Source organism: Phascolarctos cinereus, unplaced genomic scaffold (genome assembly GCF_003287225.1).
Source record: "Phascolarctos cinereus isolate Bilbo 61053 unplaced genomic scaffold, phaCin_HiC Scaffold_5;HRSCAF=322, whole genome shotgun sequence".
Classification (NCBI taxonomy): Eukaryota; Metazoa; Chordata; class Mammalia; order Diprotodontia; family Phascolarctidae; genus Phascolarctos; species Phascolarctos cinereus.
Window position 1 is genome coordinate 28,983,699 of NW_027555958.1, and position 13,521 is coordinate 28,997,219.

The 13,521-nt window shown below is 44.8% G+C and overlaps 1 protein-coding gene across 1 annotated transcript in view; it reads right to left on the reverse strand.

The window, feature by feature from the left end:
* SLC47A2 (solute carrier family 47 member 2) overlaps positions 1 to 12,765 on the reverse strand; it is a 41,523-nt gene extending 28,758 nt beyond the window's left edge. The window contains exons 1-5 of the mRNA XM_078154751.1: positions 12,376 to 12,765; positions 10,831 to 10,932; positions 10,280 to 10,348; positions 5,185 to 5,333; positions 854 to 896 (exon numbers count right to left, since the gene is read on the reverse strand). Of these exons, the coding sequence (XP_078010877.1) occupies positions 854 to 896; positions 5,185 to 5,333; positions 10,280 to 10,348; positions 10,831 to 10,932; positions 12,376 to 12,525 (513 nt within the window). The 5' untranslated portion in view covers positions 12,526 to 12,765. The remainder of the gene's footprint in view (positions 1 to 853; positions 897 to 5,184; positions 5,334 to 10,279; positions 10,349 to 10,830; positions 10,933 to 12,375) is intronic.
* Positions 12,766 to 13,521: the final 756 nt, after the last annotated feature.

Genomic DNA, 13,521 nt, shown 5'->3' on the forward strand with positions numbered 1-13,521 from the left:
ATACACATTAGGACTGATCTTGGACGGGCTGATCATGGGTACAGTTCTAAGAAGTGGGCCTCTGCCTACTTCTTTCAAACATTCCCCCTCTTCCCTGCTCATCGAGAACCTGGTATTCTCTGTACCTCTCTAGTTGCTGTCAAACAGCAACTGTCTCCCTCATGTCTCTCCCACTCCAGTCCATCCTTCACTCAGCCACCAAAGTGATTTTCCTAAAGTGCAGGTCTGACCTCATCACCCCCCTAACTCAGTAAACCCCAGTGACTCCCTGTCACCTCCAGGATCAGATACAAAATGCTCTGTTTGGCTTTCAAAGTCCTTCATAACCTAGCTACACCCTACATACCTTTCTAGCCTTCTTACACCGTATTCCTCAATACGTACTCTTCCATCCAATGCTCCAACCTCCTGGCTATTCCTCAAACAAGGCACTCCATCTCTTGACTCCGGGCATCCTCTCTGGCTGTCCCCCATGACTGCAATGCTGTCCTTCCTCAATTCCACCTACTGACCTCCAAGGCTCCCATTAGATCTCAACTTCCTTTTAGCCCCCTACAGGTAACTAACTGCATGATAGGAACAAGGGGATGGGATCTGGACACTGGCATCTGGAATTGGTGGCTTCTCTTTCCTTCCCTTGCCATCGGGACGTGGACTTTCTGCCCGTTGCACAGACACAATCTGATCAAGCATCAGACTGAGACCACCAAGTGTTTCGGTGAGTGAGAACAACCCATGACCGATTCAGTGAAGTGAAAGCAACTAGAATTTGGGGAGAGGTGACCTTCCCTTGTGCCTGGGAGCAATGGAAATACTCACCACCCTTTAGAGCTGAGAGATAAGGGTGACTTACAGGAAGAGCAGGAATGAAGAACATCACATACTCCTGGGTTATCCTACAAGGAATGGAGGGAAATAAACTACATTTTAGCAGAGTTCTAAAGCGATGAGCAGAGCCCTCTCCTGGTTCCATTTTCCTAGCTATGGGGTTCTGCACCTTGATCTGTCTCAATCAATCAATCGATCGATCAAGCATTTAATAAGTGCATACTATGTACCAGGTACCTTGTGAAGCTCTACTCATACACATACAGAGAGTGAAACAAACCCTACTCTTAGGAAACTTACATTCTAAAAGGGGGAGATGTCAAGGGCATGTGTAAATATCTACAGTATAAATGTGAAAAGAATTCATGGCTATGTTAGTGTGGGAACATGGCCAAAGGACCCAAACAGATGTTTTTTAAAAAAGAAACTCAAATTGTTAATAATCATTTGACAAACGTTTAACAATCTAACAATAGTAGGACCTCAAGTCTAGAGATGAAGATGACTTTGGAGGTCTTCTGGTCCAGCTCTGTCATTTCACAGATGAGGAAACTGAGGCCCTGAGGTTTCCACTTGCCCAAGGTTTCACAGGAAGTAAACAAAAGAGGCAAGATTTGAACTCAGGTCCTCTGACTCAGAGCCAGTGTTTCCAAAAAATGCAAATTAAAACAGTATTGAGGTACTGCCTCACATCTGTCAAATTAACAAAAATAATTAAAAGCAATGACATTCAGTGTTGGTAAATTGCGGCGGTACAGGTACATGTAATCATCACTGGCGGGATTGCAAACTCATAGAATCTTTTTTTGGAGAATAGTCTCGCAATATTTCATTAAAAGTTACAAAATTAAATATATCCATTGTTGGGATCCAAAATATACCCCTCCCAAAGCATTCTCTGCTCAAAGATTTTCCTAGTGGCTGGGTGGTACAATGGGTAGAGACAGCACTTTTTAAGACCTCAGGTCACCTTCTAAGAGTCTAAGAGGCAGAGGAGGCGCTACCTGCATTGGTAGAGGGATTTTCCTCATCTGGGAGTTCCCAATACCAATACAATCACTGATTCAGTCCTGTTTTCCTGTTACATGTGATTGTAAACAAGAGAAAACAAAACTGGAAACCACCTAAATGTGCAACAATAGGGAAAGGGTTAAACAAACTGTGGTATTTTCATGTAATGAAATATGATAATACAGTTAAGGCTAAAAAGTATAAGGAATGCAAAGAAAATCTAGAAAGATTTTTATGAAATACTGCAAAAAAACCCAAAAACCTCGAACCCCCAAAACCAACCAGAACTATGTTAATAAGAACAATGAATTCAATTATACAAGGAATCCTTAAAGAAGATTCTTCTCAGGGCAGCTAGGTGGTGCAGTGGAGCACCTGTCCTGGAGTCAGGAGGCCCTGAGTTCAAATCCAGCCTCAGACACTTGACACTTACTCTTCTCAAAGAGGCTTAAGGGGAAGGATTGACATGGCATTATGACAGTTTATGCATGGAAATTAGTTTATGTAAATGTAAATGGTCACTGAGCACCTTTCATGTGTCCTTTTAAGGGGGCAAGGCAGGCCAGCCAATGAGGGGCCAGCACTTAGGACATGTATGAAATGTTCACCGGCTGCCAATCCACATAGACGCTCCTGATCCTACTTCTCTGAACGCAGGATTGGAGGAGCCTGGGGCTTCACTTTGTGGTAACGAAAAGCCTTTGAATGAGCTACTGAGCTGTAATAATACACATGCACAAGGCTTGAATGAATGCCAATGCTCTCTCTGTCTCTGTCTCTGTCTGTCTGTCTGTCTCTCTCTCCCCTTCTCTGCCTACACTGATGCTCAGAGATAAATTTCTAAGAAAAATCCCAAACTGTCTATGACGTCCTTGCCATATGGTTATTGAGAATTGTTTATGGTTAGAAAAATCATCCCATTGGGACCAACCCGGGGGTGAGTCTCTGATCCTTTCGGCCTGGTGCTCCAACAAGAGGCATACCATGCACTCTGTCTCCATTCAGCCTTGTCCTTAAAGCCTTTCCAGCCTGGCAGGATCTGTCAAAGCTGGAATTCTGCTACAGCCTTTGAGAACCCAGCATCACTCCCAGGCCATCATAAGCTATCCAAGAAGGACTCGACTGGAAGTACTCCTCTCACTGTCACTGCTTTGAGGGTTTGAAGAATGTAAGCTCCTTGAGGGCAGGGATCATTTTTGTGAGCTTTATTTATTTATTTATTTGTTTGTTTATTTTTTGCTTATCTTTGTATCCTCAGTGCTTAGCATAAGACTTGACTCATAGTAAGGGCTAGCTAGGTGGTATAATAGATAGAGTATCAGATGTATAGACAGGAAGACCTGAGTTCAAATCCCACCTCAGACACTTACTAGCTATGTGACTCTGGGCAAGTCACTTAACCCTGTATGCCTCAGTTTCCTCATCTGTAAAATGAGCTGGAGAAGGAAATGACAAACCCCTCCAGTATTTTTACCAAGAAAACCCCCAAAATGGGGTCATGAGTCACACACAACTGAAATGACTGAACAACGACAACAGAGACACTATGATAATAATAACAATAATACTATCATTTATATAAAGCCAGGCACTGTGCTAAGAGCTTTACAAATATTATCTCATCTGATCTTCCCAACAACCCGAGGGGGCTGATGCTATTATTAGAAAGCACCAAGTACTTGGTAGCCTGAGACTTTCTTTGGCAGTACAGGGTGTCCGAAAAGTCTTAGTGCAGTTATAAACCTTAATAGTTTAAATGCCCTGTATCTAATTTAGGATTCAGAGATAATTCTGACAAGGATGCTTGTAATTTACAAGCAAAAGATAAATCATGCAATTAAAATCCATTAACAGAGTAAGAGTGAGACATAACCATTACAGGAAAATTGTTAATGGATGATAATAAGTTAGTGTATATTTGCATTTGAGATATCTCTGAGAAACTAGCCTAGCTGACTTCTTTCTCTCAGGCAGTTGTATCTCTTCAGAACATAATTGCTGTTAGGTGTTAGCTGTGCACGCAAACGTTAGTTTGTTTCTTTCAAGTTAAAACTCCTGTTAAGGGTTAGTTGTGAGGCACAATCCTCCTAAATTAAAAACTATCCTCTCTTGTGTAGAGGTAGTCTGTCCTTCAGAAAGAGTGGCATTCTTTGTAGTTCTGGTTGGGATGGCATTCCTTAATAAATGTTCATCCATCTATCCATCCACTCATCCATCTATCCATTTATTCATCCATCCATCCATCCATCCACCCATCTATCCATCCATCCATTCACCCATCCATCCATCCATCCATTCATCCATCCATCCATTTACCCATCTGTCCATTTATTTATCCATCCAGCCATTTATTCTCATTGCCTCCTTGAAGCTAACAAAAGAAAGCAGCGTTATAACCTGAAAAATCCCATAATGGGTCATAGCCACCCGTAATCCTTTTACTTCCTTCATGCTTCAAGAGTCTGTGACTTCATTTAAGCCCTCCTCCACTCATGTGCACCCCAGCTCCTATAATAAATGGTTAAATAATGTCGAGGGTTGTTGCTATGGCCAAAAAAAACCTTATCCTGTTGTGACCAGCCTCACAATAATCTTCTCCAAAGTTATTCGAGTCCCAGAGTGAGAACCAGAAGGAATCCAAGGGGTCATGTACTCCAACCCTCTTACTTCATTCAAGGATCAGGAAACCAAAGTCCACAGCAGTGAAATAACTTGCTTGAGATTGCATAGGTAGTAAGTGACAGTCAGAATTTGATGGTAGCTGGGTGGTACAATGGATAGAGCACTGGGTCTGGTGTCAGGAAGACCTGAGTTCAAGCCCAGCCGCAGACCTTACTAGCTATGTGACCCTGGGTAAGTCACTTAACCTCTGTTTGCCTCAGTTTCCTCATCTGTAAAATGGAGATAATAACAGTACCTACCTCCCAGGGTTGTTGTCAGGACCAGATGAGTTAATTTGTTAAGTGCCTGGCATGTAGTAAGTGATATATAAATGTTAATTATTATTATTATTAAAGTTCCACCAACCCATGAACTGTGCCACAATGCTAGGTTGGCCATTGAATGACAGACTTTGCCTGCCAGGACTTACTCTTAGCAGGCATAGCCTTCAAGCAGCCAAGACTACCTCTGAGTGACCAGAAAACACTGGGGGTGGGGGAGTAGGGGGGGGGACTCTACATTATATGCCACATGTAGATGCACAATGCTGAATACCATTCGAATCAAAGACATCGATTTAAAAAAAATTCAAACCCCACTCTGGGAATAGGCAATGTGCCTCCCACTCGTTATTTCCCTGGAACGCAGTTGGGACCTCAGAGACCTTGAGGTCATGGGCCTCACCTGCACACATCAGGGTTTTGTCTGAGGAGGAGAAGAATCTGTTCGGTGTTAAGGAAGAGAGCCCAGCAGGGAAAGCAGCACAGAAGCAGAATCAAGATTCCCCTTTGCAGGATGACCCCCACATGCTTCTTGTTGGCACTTCCAAATGTCTGGAAAAACAGTGTGATGTAACAAAGAACAGGAAGACCTGGGTTAAAATCCTGCCCCTGACACGTACTACCCTGGTGACCTTGGTCAAGTCACTCGTCTGTCTGGGCCTCAGTTTCCTCATCTGTAAAATGAAGGGGTTGACTTCTAAGGTCCTTTCCCACTCTACATCTGTGATCCTAGGATTCTCTGAACCCTGACCCAATTTAACTGAATAGACATTGGACAATGTGCTGAGCCCTGCATTGGAGATGCCACTGGGGGAGATGCCAAGTTCAACCCCAGTCTCTCATGGAATGTGGTAGGAGGTTAGAAGAATTCTAGATCCTTTTAATTAAGAGGTTGGTTTGTGAGCACTTAGAAAGGGATGTGGTAATTACAAAGAGACAGTATGGTTTCATCAAGAACAGGTCATGACCAGACCATGGAGCTAAAGAAGACAGATGAGATATTATCTCCTCAGCTTCTTAGCAGAAATGGGGGGCAATGGGTGTGGGACACTACATGCATGGAAAGTTGGATTTTTTTATATGTTGGTTAGTTTTACTTACTAGCTAAGTTAGTTTCCCCCACTTCAAAAAAAATTCTTTAATATCAGAAATCTCTCTCTCTCTCTCTCTCTCTCTCTCTCTCTCTCTCTCTCTCTCTCTCTCTCCCCCCCTCCCTCTCCCTCCCTCCTTCCTCTCCTCCCTCCTCTTTCCTCCCTTCCTCTCTGAAGGAGAAGGAGGAGGAATAGACTAAGAAATGTAGGTGAGGTAAAAAACAAAGATTTCAGTGTAAATCCATTTTAAGAAAAAAGACAAGTCATGGCAAACTAACTGCCTTCCTTCCTTCCTTTTTTCCTCCCTCCCTCTCTTCCTCTCCTTTTTCTTTCTCCCTCCCTTCCTTCCTTCATTTCTTCTTCCTTCCTTCCTTCCCTCCTCCTTCCTCCTTCCTCTCCTTCCTTCCTTCCTTCCTTCTTCCTTCCTTCCTTCTTCCTTCCTTCCTTCCTTCCTTCCTTCCTTCCTTCCTTCCTTTCTTTTTCTTTCTTTCTTTCTTTCTTTCTTTTTCTGGCAAGTAGGGGCAGTTAAGGAATGGAATGAACAGAGAGCCAGCTTTGGAGTCAGGAAGGCCAAGATTCTAATCCCATCTCTGATACAGCCTGGCTGTGTGACCCTAGGCAAGTCACTTCTCTCAGTGCCCCCAAACAACATGCTAAGACTATAAATTGCAGAGCAAGTGCTGATCTGCATGGGTAGAGGGAGTTTCCTCAGCCAGAGTGGTTTTTGTTTGCCAATAAATAAACCACACTGTTATTTAATTTATTTATTATTTTACATATTTATATTTTATCTTATAATTTATAATTTTATTATTTCTATATTTATTTCCTATTATTTATTGCTTACTTATTATTTTTATTTGATCATTATCTAACATTTTTATCAATAGCTTCTATAAAGGTATAGAATACACAGTTATCAAATTTGCAGATGATACAAACCTAGGAGGAATAGGGTAAGAATAAGCATTTGTATAATGCCTGCTATGGACTAGGCACTGTGAAAAGCTCTTTACAGATAACATCTCTAACAAAACCCCGACAAGCTAGGTGCTGTTATTATCCCCATTTTACATTTAAGGAAACTGAGGCAGACAGTGGCGAAGCAGTTTGCCCAGGGTCACACAGCTAGTAAGTGTTTGGAACCAGATTTGAACACAAGTCTTCCTGACTCCAGGTCCAGCACTCTATCTACTGAACCACCTAGCTCATGTATCAGATGACAGTCAAAATCCACAGATATCTGGAGCTTTGGGTCAACTCTAATTAGATAGAATTTATTAAGCATAAATGTAAAATCTTAGGTTGGGGTTCAAAAACCAACTTCACAAATGAAAAAACGGAGCAGGGTGTAGCTAGAGAGCAGTTCATCTGGAAAAGATCTGAGTGATGGCAAGCTCAGCACACAGTAGGCATTTTATATGTATTGAATTGAATGGAGATGGGAGACATTTTGAGGAAGGGGCTTAAAGGATTGGTGGTCCTCTATTTTCTCAGTGAAATAAGAGGCCAAGTATTTGGGGTTGAAAGTATAGTTGTGGGGCTTAAGCAGAAGAAGGAAACAATGGAACAGCCTCTGGGAAATGAAATATGGAGGCAGAGTAAGGTGGAGAGCAGTGGCAAAAGCCCCATTCAGAGACAGCTGGTGGCTCAGCAGACAGAGCAGGAAGACCTGAGTTCAAATCCAGCCTAAAATACTTATTTTCTGTGTGACCTTGGACATGTCACTTCACCACTGTCTGCCTCAGTTTCCTCATCTGTAAAATGGAGATGATAACAGCACCTACCGCTAAGGGCTGTTCTGAGGATCAGATCAGATCAGATGATTGTTGTAAAGCACTCCAGCACAGTACAGGGCACATATTACTCCCTCCCAAACTCAAATAGACATCCTAAACCACTCTAACTAGCTCCAATGGACTGGGCAGAGTAGTCAAAACCCCTTCGGGGGCATCTTTCTCTGATGCTGCTCTTCCTTCTTCCACTTTTCAGTTTCCAGGCAGCCTAGTGCCCTCTCGCTTCCTCCCAGCTGCTCTAGGAACTCTGTCTTTCCCTATTCCCTTATCTCCTATGAAAATGGATCCATTCTGTTCCTATGTTCCATTCTGTCATGGCCCAGGCTTCTGAAAGCATTCATTCATTCATTCTATAAATACTATTTATTCTATAATGCTATTCATTTTATAGATACTAGTCTACAATATACATTCTATAAAATACTAAAGACCTATGTACAAAGCAGGATGCTGGCTCTAGGGCAGGGGTAGATAACTTGTGGGGAGGAATATTTGGTAAATATATCTATTATACTATTGAAATGTCCCCATAGTGATAATCAAAAAATTTATATTGAACAGCTTCGTGATGCCAAAAAAAATGTTACATAGGAAATAGTTTTCTTTATGAAAAATGAATGAATCTTTTTGTTTGATTTCTTAGGTGAATATGCATGGCAAACACAAGCGTTCCTTTCCTTTCGGGGCACAAGATGGTTTTACAGAAAGCCGATGAGGACAGGAACCCTGTTCTAGAAATACAAAGATAAAAATTGAAAACAGCCCCTGCCCTCAAAGAGCTTACATTCTACTGGTCTGTGCTAATGCCTTTGTGGGCATTTAAGGGGCTAATGTATTACATCTCATTTATCAAGCAACCTATTTGGGTTGAACTGGGAGCCTTTTAGAGACATACTACCTCTTTTTTTATTTTTTTGGCTAGGCAATGGGGTTAAGTGACTTGCCCAGGGTCACACAGCTAGTAAGTATTATGTGTCTGAGGCTGGATTTGAACTCAGGTCCTCCTGAATCCAGGGCCGGTGCTCTATCCACTGTGCCATCTAGCTGCCCGAGACATACTACCTCAATCCAAATGAGTGACTCCAATGGGCTGGCTCCAATGGGCTGCCTGGTGGAGGAGATGCTTTGGGGTCAAGGTGGAGAGTGGAGCCCTGCAGACCGCTGTGGACAATCTGCTATCTGTTTATGTGGGACGCACCACCCAACAGGACTGGATCACAGGATAAATTAGAATGAGAACTGAGGCCTCCTAAGCAAGGACTTTCCAGCTGTTAGGGCTCTCTTCCTCCTGAAATTCCTAAGCAGAGACTAATTGTTAGGGAGCTTTTCCTGATCAAGTCTCAGGTGGCTTTTTTGCCCCTTCTAAATACTACTCCAGGTATGGGGGTAATGCCGGCTGCTACAGAGCAGAACAAGATTAATTCCTCTTCTTACGAAAGCCCTCTAAATACCCCAACAGAGCTTTGATGCCTTTGAAGCCTTCTTCACCTGGCCAAACATTCCTTGCTTCTTCAATTAATCTTTCACACCTGAAGTGTCAGGTGTCGGGCTCAACGGTCAGACAACCCTCTCCGATGAGGCCTGAACCAGATTTAAAAGGTAATCGGGAAATGTTTAACAAAACAAACGCAAATAGGGCAGCTAGGTGGCGAAGTGGATAGAGCACTGGCCCTGAAGTCAGGTAGGACCTGAGTTCAAATCCGGCCTCAGACCAAACACTTAACACTTACTAGCTGGGTGACCCTGGGCAAGTCACTTAACCACCAATTGCCTAAAAGTTAAAAAACCAAAAAATAAATGCAAATACAATAAAACACAGATACTATTACTATGTGGTTTTCTAAGTCACTAAATCAAGGGATCCTTATGTCCAGCCCTTTCTATTTGCCTTTGACATTCCTGGTCCAGCCAGAAAGCCCTTAAGTACTTAGAGTTAGCTTTCGCTCCCAGCCTCCCAATTCTCTCCTCTAGACTCAACATTCTCAGTTTCTTCCCTCACATGGCATGGGCTCTCATTCTAGCTCTATTCTGTATGTTCTTCCTGGCTCTTCTCGAAATGCGGTGACCAGAACTGAACGTAGCTATGGTGTGACCAGGGAAGAAGATGGTTGGATGACTGCCTCCTGAGTTCTGGATACCTTTTGTATTTTTCAACTAGACCTGCAATTCCATTCATTTAGGAAACTATCGATGAAGAAATTCAGATCAGCACCTGTTCTGGCACTAAATTAGTGACTTCTCCAGAGGCTCAGAACCAGGATGTATCCGAGATGGGACTTGCCCCCCTCCCCACACACACACACACACACACCATCTCTCTGACTCTGAGTTCAGCTGCCTGTGGATTCTATGCCTTGATTTCCCACATACTCTGCCTCTTTCCCAGTAGCCTAAAATGGCGTTAGCTTTCTACACCAACCCTCTAATTTCTGGACTAATTCATTTCTAGGGGCCCTGGATTCATGCTATGGGTATCTAATTGACTTGGTTCTGAACACTTCACTCGAGAGAGGAGAGCAGCAGGTGGCTTATCTGATTCTTCCCTGGAACAAATGAGATCATCCGGTCATCCAAGCAAATCCTCAGTGTCCACTGAAGTGAAGCCTCCTACCTGAGATACCAGGGTGTCACAAGCTGAGGCCAAGCCATGACCGACGGAAACTCCACAAATGTTGACGAACTAGAGCAAGAAAACACAACGTTTATCAGTTAATCAATCAACACCTGTTTCTTACTTTCCTCCTACAGGGGAGGCACTGGGGAAAGAAAAAAGGGATCATGGCCTGTCCTCAAGGGCCTTACATTCTAGCAGGGGAGAAAAGTACACACGTGTCTATAAACAAATAAATGAAAGACATTGGGGGATGGAGGCATTAGCAGCTGAGTGGATAGGAAAGGTCTCGTGAAAGAGTAAAGTAGGATTCCTAAGAGGACACTAGGCAGACGTCCCATGTCCCTGGTCCTTGGTCATATGCAGTAGGTCTACTTCTGCTAGGCCTGGGAGGACGTTTCAGGGGCAGGAGCCCTGAGGACTGGGGATGTCACTTGAGGGGTGCTCGGGAATGGAAGCACAAGGAAACGGAGGGGGAGAGAAGGAACAGAACTGTAGCTTCTCTCCAAGAAGGGATGGCTTCCCCCCAGTGAACAGGGGAGCACACTCACCGCGACAGCCAGTGTTACCGAGGCCAGCTCCAGCTTCCCCAGATGCCCACAGAACACGCTGCTCTCCACAAAGATCATGAAAGTCAGCAGTTGGAAAAGGAACTACAGGAAAGGAGGAAGGGAATAAGCCTGGATGAAGTGCCTACTATGTGCTGGGCACTGTGCTAAGTACATTATGAAGATTATTTCATTTGAGAAGAGGGACAAGTCAAGAGTTCTCTGAGTTCTAGGGAGTGGGGCGGGGTGGGGTCGAGGCATGGGACTTAGAGCTAGATGGGGCCTTGGAGATGGTTAGGCCAATCCCCTCATTTTTCAGAGGAGAAAATCGAGGCCAAGAGAATGGAAGTCACTGCCCAAAGCAGAGGTAGGATTCAAATTCGGGTCTCCTGACTCTTTCCCCTACACTAACGGTGCGTGACGGACGCTCCCAGAGTAACTCATCCCTGGGCACTTCCTGCAGGTCTGTGTTCAGTTCAATTTAACCACCACTTTTTAAGCACCTACTAAGTGCCACACACCAAGCCAGGCACTGGGGATACAGAGATAAAAATGAGACTGGGGAGGGGTCTCCATTGGCAGTAAGAGGCCCTGCTTCCTGTCTTGGTTCTTAAGGAGCTCACACTATCCCAGAAAGAAGGTCATCTGCCAGTGGCTGAGGAAAAAATCAGGAAAGACTTCAGGGGGCGAAGAGAAGCAAGAGAAAGGCCCTATGATGAATTGTCACTAGTGGCTTGGAACTCCTTTTATAATCATGACCATAATCACAGCAAGTACTTATATAGTGTAAACTTTCTAATTTATACAGTGCTTCATAAATATTACCTCATTTGATCCTCACAGGTAGGTGCCCATTTTATAGATGAAGGAACTGAGGCAGACAAGTGAAGTGATTTGCCTAGAGTCACACAGCTAGGAAGGGTCTGAGACTGGATTTGAACTCGGGTCTTCCTGACTTTAAGCCTGACCCTCTATCCACCGTCCCCCCAGGTACCTTGCTCTAATGTACCATGATATGTGCCACACCCCACCATGAGTTTGGTGCCCTGGGAAGGCTACAGAAGGAGATGTCCCACTTAGAGCACCAGAGGGATGATCAAAGTAGGGAAATTGGGAGTGAGACTTGAGTGGAGCATGCTGAGGGTTTGGGAAGCCTTCTCCTTTCCTGAGGATGCAGGTGGATACATTGTGACATGGTCGCTCTCTGATTCCATTGGAGAAAGTGATGGGAAGGGGGATCTAGTTTGGGAGTGGGGAAGTGATGGACCCCACATCTGCCTTCCCTCCCCATCCTTTTGTCTCCCATCCAATTTAGGGATTGTCCCTGTGATGAAAGCTCTTCCCCTTTTGATATTTACTATCCTGTGACCTCAAAGTCCTATCTGAGCCCCAATTTCCCCATCTGGAAAATTAAGGGGTTGGATTAAATTACCTCTAAGCCCAAAGGTCCAGCCTACTTCTATTTATATCCAGCTCAGGAAAGCACCAGGTGATGGGAGATGGGGGCCCCAAGGTGCTCTCCCCTCCTCTGCAGGCCTGTCCTCTTACCAGGGGTCCTGAAAGTACAAGGAGACTCCGGACTTCTGCTGTAAAGCCTTCTGGGATGATCTTCCAGAGTCCCTTCCGTGGGGGTGCCTCCCCACTGCTCTTGTTGTCTCCAGAAGGGCCCTCGTCAATGATTCTTGGGACCTGGTCCATTCTGACCCCAGGCTCTAGGGCCTCCCACGGCAGACGGAGAACTCTCCCCAAATCAGGCAAGGGCTGTTCCTCAGACCCTGCAACTAAAACTCATCGGCAGAATCCAGGGGCTGGAGAAGGGATTTCAGCCGGATCTGAGAGCTGGGAACCTTAGGCCTCCTTTCTCTTTTGCTAGAGTCACACAGGAATCACTTGAAGCCAGGGTAATGAATAAATAAGGAGGGCAGCCAACCGAGGGGTAAGGTCGTGTGGGGAGGGAAGAGCCCGAGGTGGAACCAGAAGATTCCAGTTGGGTGAAGAGGCAAGCCCTAAGGCAGGGCTGGGCCAAGGCAAAGGCCTCTGAACTGCCCCTCCCCCTACCCCCACCTCACCTGGCCTTGGCTGGAAGGATGTCCATTGGCCTTTCCCGCTAGAGCCTGACACCTCCTGGGTGTCCAGTCTAGTGCAGCCCAGCCATTCAGGACTGGCCTAGACAGGGAAGCCACATGGAGTTCCTGGTGGTGTCCGAGTCACAGGGATGGAGTGGCTTCAAAGGATCGCCCCTGCGGCTCTGTAAGGCATCACAGAGGACATTTAGCCCACCCCTCCTTGTTTTACAGACAAGGAAACTGAGGCCCAAGGACGTGAGGTGACTTGCCCAAAGTCATGCCCAGGGCTCTTCTTCCTGCCCAGAGATTCCCTCATGGACTCACAGTCAGTGTATGTCAGAAGCAAGACCGATTAAGCACCTACTGTGTGCCATGCACCAAACTGGGCACTGGGGATACAGAGATAAAAATGAGGGGAGGGGTCTCCATTGGCAGTGAGAGGCCCTGCTTCCTAGGATGTGACAGGCCCTGGGCAAATTTGGGGGGTGGGGGTGGGTCCGGTCTATATAAATAATTTAATCTTAAAATATATAATAAGATACTATGAATGGAACCCATGTGATATATTCTGATTTATCTATGAAAATTTAGCTTAAAACACTTACTTTTTCATAAGAAGTATTATGAT